Raw genomic sequence first — 18,305 nt, forward strand, 5'->3', positions numbered from 1 at the left:
TCAGGTCTTTCAGTTCAAAATTATAGATACTGTGACGAGATCCTGAGACCCATTGTCGTGCCTTTAATCCGCTGCCATGACCTCATGTTTCAGCATGATAATGCACGGCCCCATGTCGCAAGGATCTGTACACAATTCCTGGAAGCTGAAAATGTCCCAGTTCTTCCATGGCCTGCATACTCACCAGACATGTCACCCATTGAGCATGTTTGGGATGCTCTGGATCGACGTGTACAACAGCGTGTTCCAGTTCCCACCAATATCCAACAACTTCGCACAGCCATTGAAGAGGAGTGGGACAACATTCCACAGGCCACAGTCAACAGCCTGATCAACTCTATGGGTAGGAGATGTATCTCGCTGCATGAGGCAAATGGTGGTCACACCAGATACTGACTGGTTTTCTGATCCACGCCCCTACCTTGTTTTTAAAGGTATCTGTGACCAACAGATGCATATCTGTATTCCCAGTCATGTGAAATCCATAGATTACAGCCTAATGAATTTATTTAAATAACTGATTTCCTTATATGACTGGGAACTCAATAAAATCTTTTAAATTGTTGCATGTTGCGTTTATATTTTTGTTCAGTATAGATCACGTGATGGATACAGCCCACTTGTGCCTTCCTTTTATTTGATTCATGGTCGTCACAGTCAACAAGATTTAATTATGCAGAATGCACTGTTATGTTAAGAGAATACCTTAAAGCAGCAGAAACAATAACAAAGCCTACTCCCCGCTCCTGTTTTGGTAAACAGCTGAGGGATGGGGCTGGAGAAATGTAACCACTCAAATTCATAGAGCTATGGATGCAAGGACTGACCATCCATGATATAAAAATGATAGTCTTAATGTTGATGATGTGGTCGTTACTGACAAGGAGCACATGGCTGAGCTCTTTAAATCACCACTTCATTAAGTCAGGATTCCTATATGACTCAGCCATGCCTCATTGCCCGTCCAACAATTCCTAATCTCCCAGCCCTTCTAATGCGACTAGCCAAGATGCTCCTCCCTCTTTTTCCCCTGCCCCGCTACAAAGTTTCTCCCTGCAGGTCACTGAGTCTGAGGTGCTAAAGGAGCCCCTTAAACTCGACCCCAAAAAACATCTGGGTCAGATGGTTTAGATCCTTTCTTCTGTAAGGTTGCAGCCCCTCATCATCGCCTATCTCTGACCTTTTTAACCTGTCTCTCATCTTTGGGGAGGTTCCCATTGCTTAGAAGGCAGCCACTGTGCATCCTTTATTTAAAGGGGGAGATCAAGCTGATCCTAACTGTTATAGGCCAATTTCTATTTTGCCCTGTTTATCAAAAGCGTTGGAAAAACTTGTCAATAATAAACTGACTGGCTTTCTTGATGTCTATAGTGTTCTCTCTGGTATGCAATCTGGTTTCCACTCAGGTTATGGATGTGTCACTGCAACCTTAAAGGTCCTAAATGATGTCACCATTGCCCTTGTTTCTAAGCAATGTTGTGCTGCTATTTTTATTGACTGCTATCTACTTGATATGGTAGACCATTCCATTCTTGTGGGCCGGTTAAGGAGTATTGGTGTCTCTGAGGGGTCTTTGGCCTGGTTTGCTAACTACCTCTCTCATAGAGTGCAGTGTATAAAGTCAGAACATCTACTATCTCAGCCACTGCCTGTCACCTAGGGAGTACCCCAAAGCTCGATCCTAGGCCTCACGCTCTTCTCAATTGACATCAACAACATAGCTCAGGCAGTAGGAAGCTCTCTCATCCATTTATATGCAGGTAATACTCAGCTGAGCCCTCCCCAGATGTGTTGAATGCTTTCTTAGTGTCCAACAAGCTTTCTCTGCCCTTAACCTTGTTCTGAACACCTACAAAACAAAGGTAATGTGGTTTGGTAAGAAGAATGCCCCTCTCCCCACCGGTGTGATTACTACCTCTGAGGGTTTAGAGTTTGAGGTAATCACCTCATACAAGTACTTGGAAGTATGGCCAGACGGTACACTGTCCTTCTCTCAGCACATATCAAAGCTGCAGGCTAAGGTTCAATCTAGACTTGGTTTGCTCTATCGTAATCGCTCCTCTTTCACCCCAGCTGCCAAACTAACCCTGATTCAGATGACCATCCTACCCATGCTAGATTACGGAGACGTCATTTATAGATCGGCAGGGAAGGGTGCTTTCGAACGGCTAGATGTTCTTTACCATTCGGCCATCAGATTTGCCCCCAATGCTCCTTATAGGACACATCACTGCACTCTATACTCCTCTGTAAACTGGTCATCTCTGTATACCCGTTGCAAGACCCACTGGTTGATGCTTTTTTATAAAACCTTCTTAGGCCTCACTCCCCCCTATCTGAGATACCTACTGCAGCCTTCATCCTCCACATACAACACCCGTTCTGCCAGTCACGTTCTGTTAAAGGTCCCCAAAGCACACACATCCCTGGGTCGCTCCTCTATTCAGTTCCCTGCAGCTAGCGACTGGAACGAGCTGCAAAAAACACTGGATCGTTTTATCTCCATCTCTTCATTCAATGACTCAATCATGGACACGTTTACTGACAGTTGTGGCTGTTTCAGGTGATGTATTGTTGTCTCTACCTTCTTGCCCTTTGTGCTGTTGTCTGTGCCCAATAATGTTTGTACCATGTTTTGTGCTGCTGCCATGTTGTGTTGCTACCATGTTGTTGTCATGTGGTGTTGCTGCCATGCTTTGTTGTCGTCTTAGGTCTCTCTTTTTGCAAACAGATCTGGGACCAATGCTACCAGAAATGCAGCTTCAACAAAGAAACCAAACCAACAACAGATAAACATTTTAAACATTTATTCTCATCTGTCCAAAAAAGAACAAGAACAACATACAGATGATAACAGCAACCATCTGTAAAACTAAACCCAGCCCCATCTTTCAATCTAAAACACACACCAGGAAATACATTTCAATTATGTTTTGCACGTTTGGGAGTCGATAAGAGACAAACCAATCCGCTCTGACTTCCTAAGAATCTAGCTATGACGGACAGGGAGCGTGGCCAGCCGTAATACCAGGTAGGGGGCGTGTGGGTGTGTCATTATCAATAACACTAAGTTCACGGTCCTTTACCTACTGAAACATGGTCAAAATATCCCAACGTAGCCTGACATATTCAAAAGGCACAACAAAAAAGTTTACTTCCACAAACAGAGAGAAAGTATATCAGATGTATATTAGTCAGTAAAGGTTCTGAATGGAGGCGGGCGGGATGTACAGTAAGTATAAATGAATCTGATGGGCTGTGTGAGGGAGGGGTAGAGTGGGATTGGCTGGACAGGGGAGGGAGGGCTGTGTTGATTGGTCCAGAGGGAGGGGTAAAGGTCACTCTATGACGACCACGTCAGCATCCTGGTCTTTCTTCTCTGCCACCACACCCTCATCCTCTCCTCCCACTCCTTCATCCTCCTCTTCCTCTCCCAGCTCTCCTTCCACTCCCTCATCCTCCTCTCCAAACTCATCCCCAACTTCAAACCCTTCTTCCTCTTCCTCTCCTCCCTGCTCCAGCTCTCCCTCAGCCTCCCCCTCTCCCTGTCCTCCTGCCGCCTCCTCTACTTGCGCCTCCTCCTCCCCTCCGTCTGCCACCGCCACTCCTCCCTCCTCTCCTCCTCCTTCCTCCATCTTCTCCTCCTCTACCCCATCAGCCCCGGTGGCCGCCTGCGATGTCTCTGGCCCCGCCTCTTCCTTGGTGGTCTCCGCCTCCGCCAGGCTCTCATTGGTGAGCTCGGCCCCCGACACCTCCATAATCATTGAGTCCTCTGCGTCCTGGTCGTCCTGGTTACCGAGGAAGGGGTTCTCACCCTGCAGAGAGAGAGCAAGGACAGGGTCAGAGAGACAGAGCGAGACAGACAGAGCGTGTGTAAGGGACAGTGAGTCAGTGTTTCTGGGGGGGTTCTGTGTGAGATAGGCGTGTGTGTGTACCTTGAGGTAACTCTCCAGCTTCTTGCCGATGATTTTGTGGTTGAGGATGCTGCGAGCCACAGACAGACTGGCCCTCTTAGACTGCTCCATCATACCCTGGGGTCACGCAGGAGGCAAAGGTCACACAGGGGTCAGTGGGAAAAAGTCAGGGAGGGCATAGCAAAAAAGTGCTTGTTCCTCCAAATCTTCTCTGCATCGAACTATCCATTCTCCCTGCAAATCTAAACCAAGTGGAGTTGATATAGTCCTGGCGCTTAGCCCTGACTAGCCATTGTGAGCATGCTTTGGAGTATGGACATATGCGTTTTCAGACTTGAGCCTAGGTGTCTAGTTAGCTAGAGTTAACGCCTGTCATCTTGTTGCCAAAAAGGACCACAATGGTGTTTTATCCTCTAATGTCCAGCTGGACCAGCGTTCTACTTTTAACTATTAACCAATCAATTAGGGCCTGGACGATACCAGTATCGCAATATCTTTTCCATGGCCAAAATGAAGACAGGAAGCAGACCAAACTCGTTGGTCCTTTAGAAACCTGCTGTATGTAAAATATTGTGTGCTATAGTATAGGAAATAAATGTGACTCTGGATGACAACATAATGATGTTCGTTTCCAACATTAGGACTGTTTTGCTAAAGAAGTTCAATCTGCTTCGTGATTTGTTTCCTTGCCACGATTGTAAAGAGTATGGCGATACTGGTATCGTCCCGGCCCTACAGTCAATGTAAACGGAGCTCTGTAGTGTTCTGACCTGGTATCGTCCCGGCCCTACAGTCAATGTAAACGGAGCTCTGTAGTGTTCTGACCTGGTATCGTCCCGGCCCTACAGTCAACGTTAACGGAGCTCTGTAGTGTTCTGACCTGGTATCATCCCGGCCCTACAGTCAATGTAAACGGAGCTCTGTAGTGTTCTGACCTGGTATCGTCCCGGCCCTACAGTCAATGTAAACGGAGCTCTGTAGTGTTCTGACCTGGTATCGTCCCGGCCCTACAGTCAACGTAAAACGGAGCTCTGTAGTGTTCTGACCTTGCGGTTGAAGTTGTGGTCAGGTGACTTCAGGTGTTTCTGTATCACGTAGAACTGCATGGGGATGAACAGGTCGCAGGCTGCACAGTGGGCCGCCTCCACCTTCTTCATGAAGTGTTCCATACCCAACTCTGTTACAGAGCATAAAAGAAAACACAGAAATGGCCTTTACAAATCCACCCTGCTCCACAGAAGAGTAACACACAGAGACGTACAGCACGTCCACGCCACACGTACAACAGGGTTTCCATTAGGAAAAAGTGGCGACGGACATTTGAACGGCAGCATTTTAAATGTACCGGACATTTAAGAAAATGTACCGGACCCATTTGCATTGGGTGGGTTACCCGATTAGGGCGTCCACCCCACGGTGTTCAGAATGACAGAAATCACATTTAGATTATGGTAATTAATCGTAACCGTAAAAACAAATAGTCGCACACTCCATACGTATAACCTCCCTGTAATTTATTGGGTAAAATAATCACCTACGTTTCAGCATCACTGTGCCTTCTTCACCCTGAAGACTTTGTTTTTATAGCTTATAGTTGTATTCACCGTTAGTCAACACCTCTACACTACATTTTCTATGGGTGCGCGCAGGTCATGCTTTTTAAAAATGTATAACTGCCTTAATTTTGCTGGACCCCAGGAAGAGTAGCTGCTTCCTTGGCAGCAGCTAATGGGGATCCATAATAAATAAAAAATTATTTGTATTAGTCTATTAATCTTAACCAAACTCAGATGCAACGCGTGCGTCATTCTTACCGAATTCCGATGAGCAATTTGAAGAGGTTGGACTACGAAGGCGGCGTGTCCATTAGGCTAGGGGAAGATAAGCTTTCCCTAAAGTAAACTGAGTCGCCAAAATTCTCTCTCCTAATTAGCGTACTCCTATCTATACAGAAATAAATAAAATCATTCAAAAATAGGCTGCTACACCAGAAAGCATGATTTGACCACAGAGGATCATTAGTTTCGTAAAAAATAAAAAGCTGTGGATTGTTTTAAAATTGCATAGCCTAGTCGGAGGGCCCGCAATTTGGGCAGTGCGCACTGAAAACACCAAATAGATGATTGTTGGGTTGCGACTGTCAGTGAAAAGCAGAGACCCAGACAGGCAGATCGCAATATTTTAAAATACAAATCACAGAAAAATAGTTTGGAAAGCAAAATGGCTATTGCTGTAAAGAGAAGACAATTCAAAATTCTCAACTTCATTGAGCGAACAGGTAGCCTCTCTTATTGGACCCAGCGGAGATTCATCGGCCATATCCCCGGTGAGTGTCCATATTCACCGTCTTTATGATTGGGTCAGTACCACGTTTGTTTGTTATTGGACAATAGTTTCCTCCTCCGGGTTAGATGGACGTCATATTGTACTTATCTCCCCTTTTCAGAGGCCGATTACACGGACCAGATATCGTTTTTTATTGATCTGTTTGTTGGTGTCAGCAGAGTAGGCTACCCTGTAAATGTTGTCGTATTAAAAAAAGATTCTGCTAATGTCTCCAGTCATATAAAGTGTTGTAGAATTGCATGAAATGTGTTATAAAAGGCCAACATTTTCCTGTGCAAATAAATAAGATATAGTCTACTCCAAGGCCTATTATCAGCCTAAATGATGACTTATCCAATCATCTCACATTAGGAATAGTAGTCTATATAAAACACAAATCTGCCACTGCGTGGATGCATGGAATGCTTTATTATAAATGTGCATTTTTAAATGGTGAAAGTTTGCTTCCCCAAACGTGAAACCCGACAGTCGATTTGAAAACCAATAGAACATGAGAGAAAGGGCTACTGGTTTCAGTGGCATATGGAAGTCTATCTAATAATGACCTGCACGTTTGGTCTGGTTTTGGCTAGGCTACTTTGAAGCAAGGTAAGACATGCCTCATTATATGTAGTAAAACATATTTCAAAATGTATACTGCCTCCAGCTCATTGCAAAGTAGTTTGTTGTTGCAATTGTTGCGCAATGGCTGGGCTTATTAAACACGTTTTACTCCAGCAGCAACAAACAGCTGTTTGAGCTGGATCAGCAGTTCATCCACTGGTATTTCCATCAATTAATAGGCTAAAATTTATTATTTCGCAACGTATAATTTTTTCTTCTCCTGGACAATTGGCCTGGCGGCTATTTTATTTATCGGCTTTTTGGGGTTGGGGGGGAAAGCCTGCTATTACCGACTACGGAAACCCTGGTCCACACCACATACACACAGACTGCTGTCCTTACGCCTGGTGAGGTCCTGTTCCTTGTAGACTTGACAGATGGCAGCACAGTGGTTCTCCATCTGACTGGTCCTCTGCTCAGTCTTCTTATACTTGTTATCCAGGTACTCCTGGTACACACACACACACACACAGTAAGAGGGGGGTTCCGCTCAACACACATTGGAATCTTTCAGAAGATGTGTGTGTGTGTGTGTGTGAATGTCCCCGTCTGCATGTGTGTCCGCCTTTGATTGATTGAGTGTGTGTGTCCCCCCCTACCTGTAAGAAGTCTGTGGTGGGTTTGGACAGCTGACTGGACAAGAACTTGAAGTGATCTTTGTGGAACTTGCTCTCCAGGTGGGCTGCCATGTCCTCGTGGTAGAATGAGCGGAACTTACACACTGAGCACGCAAACGTCACCCTGTCGACCACACAAACAACAGTCAGACAACAAGCCTGCCGGGCCAATCAGAGGCAAATATGTTGGAAGGTGGGGTGAGTGAAACTACAGCTAGGTGGTTAGTGTCAAGTAATGCATTATCCTCCATCCATTCAGAGAGAGAAAGAAAAGACGACAGGAGGTAATGCTGCCCTCACGAGTATATAAAGGAAAAGAAGGAAAGATGGGAGAGAGCAGGGAGAGAAGAGAGAGAGGGGCGAGCGGGGAGAGAGAGAGAGAGGGGGGCGAGCGAGAGAGAGAGAGAGGGGCGAGCGGGAAGAGAGAGAGAGAGGGGGGCGAGCGGGGAGAGAGAGAGAGGGGGGCGAGCGGGGAGAGAGAGAGAGGGGCGAGCGGGGAGAGAGAGAGGGGCGAGCGGGGAGAGAGAGAGGGGCGAGCGGGGAGAGAGAGAGAGAGCGAGAGGGGCGAGCGGGGAGAGAGAGAGAGGGGGCGAGCGGGGAGAGCGAGAGAGAGAGGGGCGAGCGGGGAGAGAGAGAGAGAGGGGGGCGAGCGGGGAGAGAGAGAGAGAGGGGGGCGAGCGGGGAGAGAGAGAGGGGGGCGAGCGGGGAGAGAGAGAGGGGCGAGCGGGGAGAGAGAGAGGGGCGAGCGGGGAGAGAGAGAGAGAGGGGCGAGCGGGGAGAGAGAGGGGCGAGCGGGGAGAGAGAGAGAGGGGCGAGCGGGCAGAGAGAGAGAGGGGCGAGCGTGGAGAGAGAGAGGGGGGCGAGCGGGGAGAGAGAGAGAGGTGAGAGAAGAACTGGTCATTCTGCCCCACAGAGTACATACAGTGCCTTCAGAAAGTATTCACACCCCGTTACTTTTTCCACATTTTGTTGTTACTGCCTGAATTTAAAACAGATTGAATTCAGATTTTTTGGTCATTGGCCTGCACACACAATGTCAAAGTGGAATTATGTTTTGTGAAATTATTTCAAATATATTTAAAATGAAAAGCTGTAATGTCTCGAGTCAATAAGTATTCAACCCCTTTGTTATGGCAAGCCTAAATACGTTCAGGGGTAAAATTTGCATAACAAGTCACATAATAAGTTGCATGGATTCACTCTGTGTGCAATAATAGTGTTTAACATGATTTTTGAATGAATACCTCATCTCTGTACCCCACACATACAATTATCTGTAAAGTCCCTTAGTCGAGCAGTAAATTTCACCCACAGATTCAACCACAAAGACCAAGGTGGTTTTCCAATGCCTCGCAAAGAAGGGCACCAATTGGTAGATGGATTTTTTTTAAAAGCAGACGCTGAATATCCCTTTCAGCATGGTGAAGTTATTAATTACACTTTGGATGGTGTATCAATACACCCAGTCACTACAAAGATACAGACATCCTTCCTAACTCAGTTGCTGGAGAGGAAGGAAACCGCTCAGGGACTTCATCATGAGGCCAATGGTGACTTTTACAGTCACAGAGCTTAATAGGAGAAAACTGAGAACGGATCTACAACATTGTAGTTACTTCACAATATCAACCTAATTGACAGAGTTAAGTAGCCTGTACAGAATAACAAATATTCAAAAAGATGCATCCTGTTTGTAACAAGGCATTAAAGTAATACTGCAAAAATTGTGCCAAAGCAATTAACTTTTGGTCCTGAATACAAAGTGTTATGTTTGAGGCAAATCCGATACAACACATTACGGAGTACCACCCTCCATATTTCCAAGCACAGTGGTGGCTGCATCATAATAATAATAATAATAATAATAATAATAAGCCATTTAGCAGACGCTTTTATCCAAAGCGACTTACAGTCATGCGTGCATACATTTTTTTTTTTTTGTGTATGGGTGGTCCCGGGGATCGAACCCACTACCTTGGCGTTACAAGCGCCGTGTTATGGGTATGCTTGTATTAAGGACTGGGGAATTTTTCAGGTTAAAAAAAACAAACGGAATAGAGCTAAGCACAGGCAAAATCCTAGAGTAAAACCTGGTTCAGTCTGCTTTCCACCAGACACTGATGAATTCACCCTTCCGCAAGACAATAACCTAAAACACAAGGCCAAATATACACTTGCTTTGCCTACCAAGAAGACTGAATGTTCCTGAGTGGCTGAGTTACAGTTTTGACTTAAATCTGCTTTCAAATCTATGGCAAGACCTGAAAATGGTTTTCTAGCAATGATCAACAAGCAAGTTGACAGAGCTTGAAGAATTTTTAAAAGAATAAAATGGGCAAATGTTGCACAATCAGGTGTGGAAAGCTCTTAGGAACGTACCCAGAAAGCCTCAGCTGTAATCGCTGGCAAAGGTTATTCGAACATGTATTGAATGGACAAAAAAATAAGAATCAAATCCATTTTAATCCCACTTTGTAACAACAAAATGTGGAAAAAGTCAAGGGGTGTGAATACTGTATTTAGGAAAGGAGATATATTCCGTATAATATATATATAATAACTCTGACCTCTGAGAAAGAGAAAATAAAAGAGATGTATTTTGTAATAACTGACCTCTGGGTTTGACTTTTGGGTGTTAGTGTGACCCCTGACCTTTCCAGGAAGCCGCCCCTCCTCCTCTTGTTTTTGGGGACCTTGTCCTGGGGAGGAGTCTGTTTCCCTGTTTGGAGCTTCTTCTTCATCTGAGAGAGCTCCTCCTGCATCGACACCACTGGGGAAATAGGAGGAGGGGAGGTTATAGAGTTGGAGAGGAAGGGGAAGACGGATGGAGAGATGAGGGGAAGAGAGGAGGGAGAGAGGAGGGGAAGGGAGAGAGGAGGGGAGGGAAGAGATGAGGGAAGAGGGGAATGGAAGAGACGAGGGGAAGGGAGAAGGGGAAGAGGAGGGGAGAAGGACAGTCTTTATTGTTCATTACATCCGGAGTTGTGAGACGTCACCAAGCTTGAATAAAAGGTGGGCGGAGCTGGAAAGAGAAAGACTGAAGGCAGGTTTCCATTGGCCCAGGTTTATTTGACAAAAGCAATGTCGCAACAAAGAAAAAAAAATATTGAAACGGCAGCTATAGGAGAAATGTTCTAAAGATCGCCAAAAAATGTATCTGTTCAACAGGGGTAGCTCAATCTCTCTTTTGTCTAACTTTCTTTAGTGGCAAATGATGATGGAAACTGTTTTCAAAAGTATACTGTTTTTAGGTACGTGGGGCATGTGACATCACCTAACTATAAGCTCGGCTCCACATTTCATTCTAAATGCCTACTGCTTGCTAAATCGATTTTTTCCAACTATAAAAAAAAAAAAAAAATGTTTCTTTGCAGGACAAGGATTGTTCTGACTTTCAAAAATGCCTGAATTGCTTCGCCTTGCTTTTTGTGGTTGGCTGGCAAGTTTCAGACAAACAAAAGGTGTGATGGGTCCGCACTCAAAAAGATATCGCATTAAGCTTACTCCATTTTTCGATTTTTGTTATTATTCCACTGCATCAAGGACAGGGTACACAGACGTTTCAGCTTTGCAACCTTCTTCGGTGTGTAGGTAAAAAGAGAACATCTTCAAAACAGCAGCAGGTGCTTGTAATCAGGGTTGCCACTCATCTGCCAAACAGGGATGTGGCTTCTCTGGTCTACCCGTTTCACCATCCAATTATTTCAGACCTTCAGGAGTGGCACGGCCGTGGCGATAAGTTCGCACATTAATTATTAGAATGTGGCATATTAGTCAATTCTTGCATTCTACCCATGCTGGCTTTCGAGGGCTACCTGAGACATGAAACAGAGAGGTGGGAGGGAATACAGGCTGACGACAATTTATTAATGCGCAACTTGTCTAAATGGATCATGGAAACACTTCAAACCACTTCGTTTTTTATTCACCACTAGATGGGAATGTTTTGTTTGTTTGGTGTGACGTCATAACGTCAACACAGTTAAATGGAAAAGCACCGTAGCAGGCAATTGTCAAATGCTTTCTAAATGTTGACATGGAAACAATGCTATTGATAGTCATTTTGTGAGGAGGAGGAGGACAGGGACCAGTTGATGATGAAGAGAGGAGGAGAGGGACCAGTTAATGATGAAGAGAGGACAGGGACCAGTTGATGATGAAGAGGAGGAGGAGGACAGGGACCAGTTGATGAAGAGGAGGAGGAGGACAAGGACCAGTTGATGAAGAGGAGGAGGAGGACAAGGACCAGTTGATGAAGAGGAGGAGGAGGACAGGGACCAGTTGATGAAGAGAGGAGGAGGACAGGGACCAGTTGATGAAGAGAGGAGGAGGACAGGGACCAGTTGATGAAGAGAGGAGGAGGACAGGGACCAGTTGATGAAGAGGAGGAGGAGGACAGGGACCAGTTGATGAAGAGGAGGAGGAGGACAGGGACCAGTTGATGAAGAGAGGACATTAGTAGGTCTAGTAACGGAGGAGGAGATTAATCTATCTTACCTTTCTCTCCATCAGCCGGGGCTTTGGTTGCCTGGAGACGAGAGAAACAATGAGATTCTGACACACACACACAGATGTATTAGTTAAGTCACAGCAGCTGGGGGCTTCACCTCATTCGCTTCACCGTTGTTCTCTGCTGGTTCTGTCAGAGAGAGAGAGAGATAGTCAAGTCAGACAGTGCATAGGTCTGGTTAGTGTGTGTGGACATCGTGGTCTGTTCTCTGTGTGTGGTACCTTTAGCGGCGTCTCCTCCTGCGGACTCTGTCTTGTTTATCTTGGACTCTGGTTCATCTGCTGCGGTCAGAGTCTGTTTTCTCTTCTTCTGACCGTCACGCTGACCACCACCAGGCTGCTGCTGCTGGTGGGGAGGGGGACGACGACATCATCAGCACATTGCTGATGTAGCCAGTGACACATTCTTCAAAGTCAAATATCTTGAAAACGTGATTGCTGACATGCAAAACATTTTGGGACTGCATCAACAGTGACCTAATAAAACAAATATATATTTTTCTTTCTTCAACTTTCATCCATTCACCATTACTATAATAACAGACTTTCCAATAGATTCTCAATGGATTTAATAGATTCTGAAAGGAACTTTTCAATAGATTCTCAGTGGACTTTCAGTGGACTCCCCCACGTATCTCTACTATTACCATTAGGCCTCATCTGGGGGCAGAACCGGGCAAAATAAAACCAGAAGAATAAAACCCAGAGAAAGGTCATTACAATGGAGTTTGGTCCAGACCTCTGCTGGGTGGTGTTGGGAGGGGGCACTATTTCTTGGAGCGGGTCAGTTCCGTTTCAATGGGAGGGGGACAGTTAGGTTCAATCAAAGAGGCATTTGTGGCAATATTGAATAGGAACTGGGGGCGATAGTATGATGACCAAACTATGAGTTTGAGGGGGGTGAGGGGCAGCATTGCTATCAATGTGTTGGGTAGTTGTCATGTCAATCATATCCACACCTCCCCAGTCCCTTGGCGCTACAGGCAGGGTAGGGGAGCGTTTAGGGGGAAGGGGGTACGGGGGTTGGTAGGTAGGTCATCATGCCCTGCAGTGGGGCTGGCAGACTGGCGGGCAGTACGGTAGGGTACTTACTCGGTTGAGGGGCCTCTTGCGCCCACGCTGGTGGCCTGCCTGGGGGCCCCCTCCAAAGTGGCGCCCTGGGAAGTCCTGGGGCCCAGGGACCCGGCCCTGTTGAGCGGACTGGTGGAAGGCCCCGGTCTGGGGGGACATGCGGTGGCCCAGGAGGGATGGGAGCTTGCCCCTACCCCCGGGGGAGTGACCGCCACCTCCCCGGCCTCCTCCTCTTCCACCCATCCTACCTCCTCCTCCACCCATGGGAGTGGGGTCGGATCTGCGGCCTCCAAAACCTCCGCGGCCTCCCCCCCTTCTCGGGGAGCGCTGGCCTCCTCCGGCCCAGCTTCCTCCTCCTTGACCACTGGAGAAGGAGTCTCTCATGTTCTGCCGCTGCATCTTAGCAGCTCCGTAGGAGGAGGAGCTGTCAAAGCCTGAGCCTAGACCACCACCTCCTCCGAAGCCTGAAGCTCTTTGGGTCATGTCCCCTCGGCCATCGCCGTAACCATAGCTACCGGATCTGTAGAGATCCCGGGAGGGGCCCCGCGAGTCGAAGGACTCGTATTGGTCAAACCTGCGAAAAGGGGGAGGGAGGGAGTGGTAGAACGAGTAGAGAGTGAGGGAGGGAATCTCTCTTCCCCTCCTTTTACTCCTCCTCGCTCTTTATGACATGTTTCCCCCCAAGATGATGAGCCACATTAGTGATGTCATAATGATGCAGAATGTTTCTGCCAATCCAACGCTGCAGAGAGTCTTGATGTAGGCATTCACGGCAGGTAGACAGGAAGGCTTTTCTCTCTCAACATTTGGTTTACACACATTCGAGCATTCCCCATTTCTCATCCACCCTCCCCTTCTCTCTGAGGTCTAAGGGGGGGTTACCCCCTTTCTAGCCAAGATGAGGTGGAGTGTCTTACCGTGTGGGTTGGAGGTGGGGAACAGAGCGGGAGCTGTACAGAATATCAGGGTTGGTTCAGGGGTCACAGAGAGACAGACAAGAGCAGCCCAATAGAAACAGGACAGTTCCATGTGGCAAATTGTATGTGGGGGTGATAAGACTGTACCACAATACGGGGGGGGGGGGTTATTCCTTGTGTATTTACAGGTGGGGCCTCAGACAAAATATGACCTTGGTTGTCATCACCCTCACCCAATTCTCTCCCTCCTCCCCCCTCCAACCTTCTGCTCAGACACAGAGAGTCAGGATGAAGAGGACATGTTGGTGTATTTGTTTGTTCTGAGTCAGATAGCTCAGATAGGGGAGTGCAGTTGGGGGATCTGTGGGTGCTGCACTTCTACCTCCAGGCCACAGGGGGGCAGTATACTATAATGACATGCGGCTGACTTCCCTGTGTCTGGGGAATGTGACTGTGCTGGTGAGGGATCTACCTGGGTAGATGAATAGGAATCCTTAACCATGACAGTATAGTGAAGACAAACCAACCTACACCCAGGACAACATGCTGGGTGGGAGGAGCCAGGTTGAGGCTCATATCGCTAGAGCTGGGTGGGAGGAGCCAGGTTGAGGCTTATATCTTTAGTCATTATCGCTACTTCAACAACAATTAAAACCACCTAATTACAGCTAGCTACCTTCTGGTTTAGACTAAACCTACTTGTGTTACCCAAACGAGTGGACTCAAATCGGAGCAATAGTCTACTTATTCTTAAAATGTTACGTTGTAGCAAATTGAAGCAATACGTATCCTTGAGGTTTGAAAATCCATAGCAAAATAAAAAATGGTTCCCAGTTCTAAATCAACCATAGGAGTTTACCCTTTAAATCAAAATGGTTCCCAACCGAAATACATTGGCTTTTTACCCTTCAACCCTTACCATTACATCCTAGTCGTGTCCAGGGGGAGGGGCTGAGGGTCTAGCTAAGGAGTGTATATGGGGGGGTTATATGCAAGGACAGGAAAGATGTGGGTGGTATGTTGTGATTACAGGTTGGAGTGTGTTTGCTTTGATTAAAGCAGGGAGAGAGGGTGTGGCAGCAGCATTGTGAGGTGATTAAAAAGAAGGGAGAGAGGGTGTGGCAGCAGCATTGGTGATTAAAGCAGGGAGAGAGGGTGTGGCAGCAGCATTGGTGTTTAAAGCAGGGAGAGAGGGTGTGGCAGCAGAATTGGTGTTTAAAGCAGGGAGAGAGGGTGTGGCAGCAGCATTGGTGATTAAAGCAGGGAGAGAGGGTGTAGCAGCAGCATTGGTGATTAAAGCAGGGAGAGAGGGTGTGGCAGCAGCATTGTGAGGTGATTGAGAGTGATGGAGGTGTGAAGAGAAAGCGGGATTGAGATGGAAAACAGATAGCTGCAGAGGTGTGGAAAACACAGGAGCGGTGCAGGTCAGATGATTCAGAGTGTGTGTATGTATAGAGTGTTGAAAAGGCAGACTACACAACTGTGTGAAGATGTGTGATTGATCTTGAGTGCAAAGACGTGTGTGTGTGTGGAGAGTTGAAACCAGGGGAGTGTTAAGGCGTTAGCATGCTTCCATTCAGCTGTCGGCTCGCTATAGTCGGCTCGGCGAACAAGTGTGCTCGCATACTCCCTTAAAAGAACTTCACTTGAAAAACGAGAAAAAAGCGGCAATGGTACAGTTTGTCCATTTTGAGGCAAGAGTTAATCTAATATAACTCAAGGAATGTCATACATTTTTACAGAGGAGATCATAGTCGCGCAATTTTACATCTAAATAAGATGTCTGGTGCAGTATTTCTTAATGAAAAAATGTGCATGATAACCAGTCGTCTCTCGTTGAATGACAAATACTTTCCTGAAGAATCGATACTGTTGACCAATCACAGACGGGGGGGGGGGGGGGGGTAGACAAGAAATAAATGTTTGCCCGAACAGCCGGGGGAGGGGAAACTTAGCTTAGTCCAAAACGAACAAAAACGTCACAATGTCGTCATAATATGCACAAACTCTTGCAGACTCTTTAGGCTGGGAAGCATGTGGATGCCTTTACCAGCCAGAAAGAGATGCGTGTGTTACCTGTCACTGCGGCCCTTCATGCCTCCCTCCAGCTGGGTCAGCATGTCCAGGCGTTGGTTGATCTTAGCGATGACAGCGTCCGCACTGGTCCCTGTCGACGACAACAGAGAGCTCCCAGAGAGACCCCTCTTCTGCCCCCCTCCGTAGCCCCCTCCATACAGGTCATAGTTGTCTGAGCCCGGGGTGAGAGCAGAGATGGTTTTAAGGTGAGGATCACACAGTTTACAGGTAGGGGTATAATAGAGGGAAGGTAATATTAGGTAGAAAATATGAGCCATGGTAGCGGTTTAAGCTACAATGAAACAAAAATGAGCCAATTCATAGGCTAGCCACGGAGCCTGGTGGAAGACCAGAGGATCACAGTTTACAAGCAAGGGTATACAGGTGTAGCTAGCTAGCTACCAGAATCAAAATATGAGCCAAATCATAGGCTACCTCGTTTAAAATCCAAGAAATTTGAAAAGGGCGCCTTTGGCTAAGAAGTTAATTTAGTAAACATGATAAGTCAACACCAACTACAACACAGGCTGTTGTTGCTCATGGTGACACAATCAATGCTGCTGAGGGAAGGACAGCTCATAATAATGGCCGGAACTGAGGGAAACTGTGTTTGATGTTTTTGATACTGTTCCACTAATTCTGCTCCACGGGGGGCCAGTATGAAAAAAATATATATACATATATATATATATATAAAATAATGAATGCACTCACTAACTGTAAGTCGCTCTGGATAAGAGCGTCTGCTAAATGACTAAAATGTAAAATGTCATTATCGCGAGCCCGTCCTCCACAATTAAGGTGCCACCAACCTCCTGTGGTGTAAAGTGTTCAACTAAAACCGCTGGCAAATATTATTGGGCATGCAGTTGAGCACACCCGATCTGTAATGTGTTAGACTGGTGTGAACAGGTTCTCTCTTACCTCGGTTCCCCGACCCTCCTCCACCGCCCCCCCAACTCGAGTATCCTCCTAACAGAGGAAAGAGAGGTTTAAAATGAAGGGTTATCTACAAGCACTCCAAACGGGTTGTATAACGCAATGTGGAATAGCAGAATGACGTATAATAGCGGTGGGAAATACGCTTAGCAAAGCTAGCTAAGAAATTCACAGGGGTGAACGTTATACAACAAAGAAACTAGTTAGCCAGCTAACTAGAAGCTAACCAACTAACTTCCTTAGCTAGGTAACGTTAGCCCGTTTCTGCAGCTAACGTTCGTTAACCAGTCGGCAACCTTGCACATTCAAACCCTTTGGTAAAACACCATTCGCTACAACGTTACCGATGGCAATATAGATAATTAGTACATTAACGTTAGGTTACATAAACTTGAAGGGGTGTGGTGAATGTATTCTTTGGAGATAAAATTTTTTTAGAAAAACGGGATATGGCGGCCATTTTCTTAACGCTATTGTGAGTTCAAGTCGTGGCAGACGGACTCCATTTTAATGAGATTACACACTAAGACTGTGTGACGTTTTCTTTCTATATAACCACAGCTAGCTACGTATTATATGCATGCATTACACAGGTTTTCTGTAAAAGGACCATGTATAACGTACTAAATAACGTTACTGTTTTAGCTTGCTAGCCATCTTGAATGGCTAGCTAACTTTAGCTTGTAAGGAATTAGCTTGCTAGCTGACGTTAGTAATATAACATATCTTGAACATTAATAACCCATTCAAAATATAAACCCATTGAAATGTTTTGATAAATACCTGAACTGTAGCCACGGCCTTCCATGATTTGATGATATGTTGTTTACAGATTTTATAAAAATTCAGCTAGCTACTGTAGCCGTTAGCAAGTCAAACCAAGAACAACGGACACACCAGTTCGTGAACGCGTTTTGCTAGGGTCACCAAGCGACACCTCCTCGTTTCTCCCATTGGCTCATCCGAAAGCAGAACACCACTCCCCATACTACTATTGGCTGATTAGAAAACTGTACACTGTAATTGGTTATCCGGTCTGTCAGTTAACAAAAGCGTGTGATTGGTTAAAAAAAATCAATCAGGTATTGGGAATAATCATTATTCTTCTTTAACATATTTTATAGATTTTATAGATTTTCCTTTGGAGAAAATATGATAAATTAGTAGTATGCTACAAGCCTGGACAGCAGTGAATGAAACAGTCAGAGAGCACGCAACATGTACATAAAAATAAATACATATTTGTTTGTTTTTTACTTGCATCCAAGGCACAACAGACAGATAAAATATAACTGGCTACAGGTAACTATCCT

At 46.0% G+C, this 18,305-nt stretch overlaps 1 protein-coding gene across 6 annotated transcripts; it reads right to left on the minus strand.

Annotated features, from left to right (window-relative positions):
- Positions 1-2,792: 2,792 nt before the first annotated feature.
- akap8l (A kinase (PRKA) anchor protein 8-like) lies at positions 2,793-17,910 on the minus strand. Of its 6 annotated transcripts, none has more exons than XM_084191784.1 (13): positions 17,776-17,910; positions 16,978-17,025; positions 16,054-16,225; positions 13,082-13,634; positions 12,212-12,335; positions 12,088-12,119; positions 11,978-12,008; positions 10,094-10,250; positions 7,463-7,604; positions 7,206-7,311; positions 4,961-5,091; positions 3,936-4,031; positions 2,793-3,815 (listed from the first exon to the last, which is right to left on the minus strand). In XM_084191784.1, exons 1-13 carry the CDS (start codon positions 17,798-17,800, stop codon positions 3,339-3,341), a joined length of 2,094 nt encoding a protein of 697 aa, XP_084047910.1. In that variant the 5' UTR covers positions 17,801-17,910; the 3' UTR covers positions 2,793-3,338. The 6 variants fall into 6 exon arrangements, with proteins under 6 accessions (XP_084047910.1, XP_084047913.1, XP_084047911.1 ...); XM_084191787.1 differs by having other exon boundaries at positions 10,133-10,250; positions 12,212-12,332; positions 17,776-17,884; XM_084191785.1 differs by having other exon boundaries at positions 12,212-12,332; positions 17,776-17,884.
- Between the last annotated feature and the right edge of the window lie 395 nt (positions 17,911-18,305).

Source organism: Coregonus lavaretus (assembly GCF_964263955.1).
Source record: "Coregonus lavaretus genome assembly, contig: HAP1_SCAFFOLD_3500, whole genome shotgun sequence".
Classification (NCBI taxonomy): Eukaryota; Metazoa; Chordata; class Actinopteri; order Salmoniformes; family Salmonidae; genus Coregonus; species Coregonus lavaretus.

Coding starts and splice junctions, on each gene's coding strand:
- akap8l (XM_084191782.1), bottom strand. CDS start 16,331: ATGGCTCATATTTTCTACCTAATATTACCTTCCCTCTATTATACCCCT. Junction 12,336..13,081: donor GCAAGAGGCCCCTCAACCGA/GTAAGTACCCTA, acceptor CCTCCCCACCAG/CAGCAGCAGCCTGGTGGTGG. Junction 4,032..4,960: donor ACCACAACTTCAACCGCAAG/GTCAGAACACTA, acceptor GCGTGACCCCAG/GGTATGATGGAGCAGTCTAA.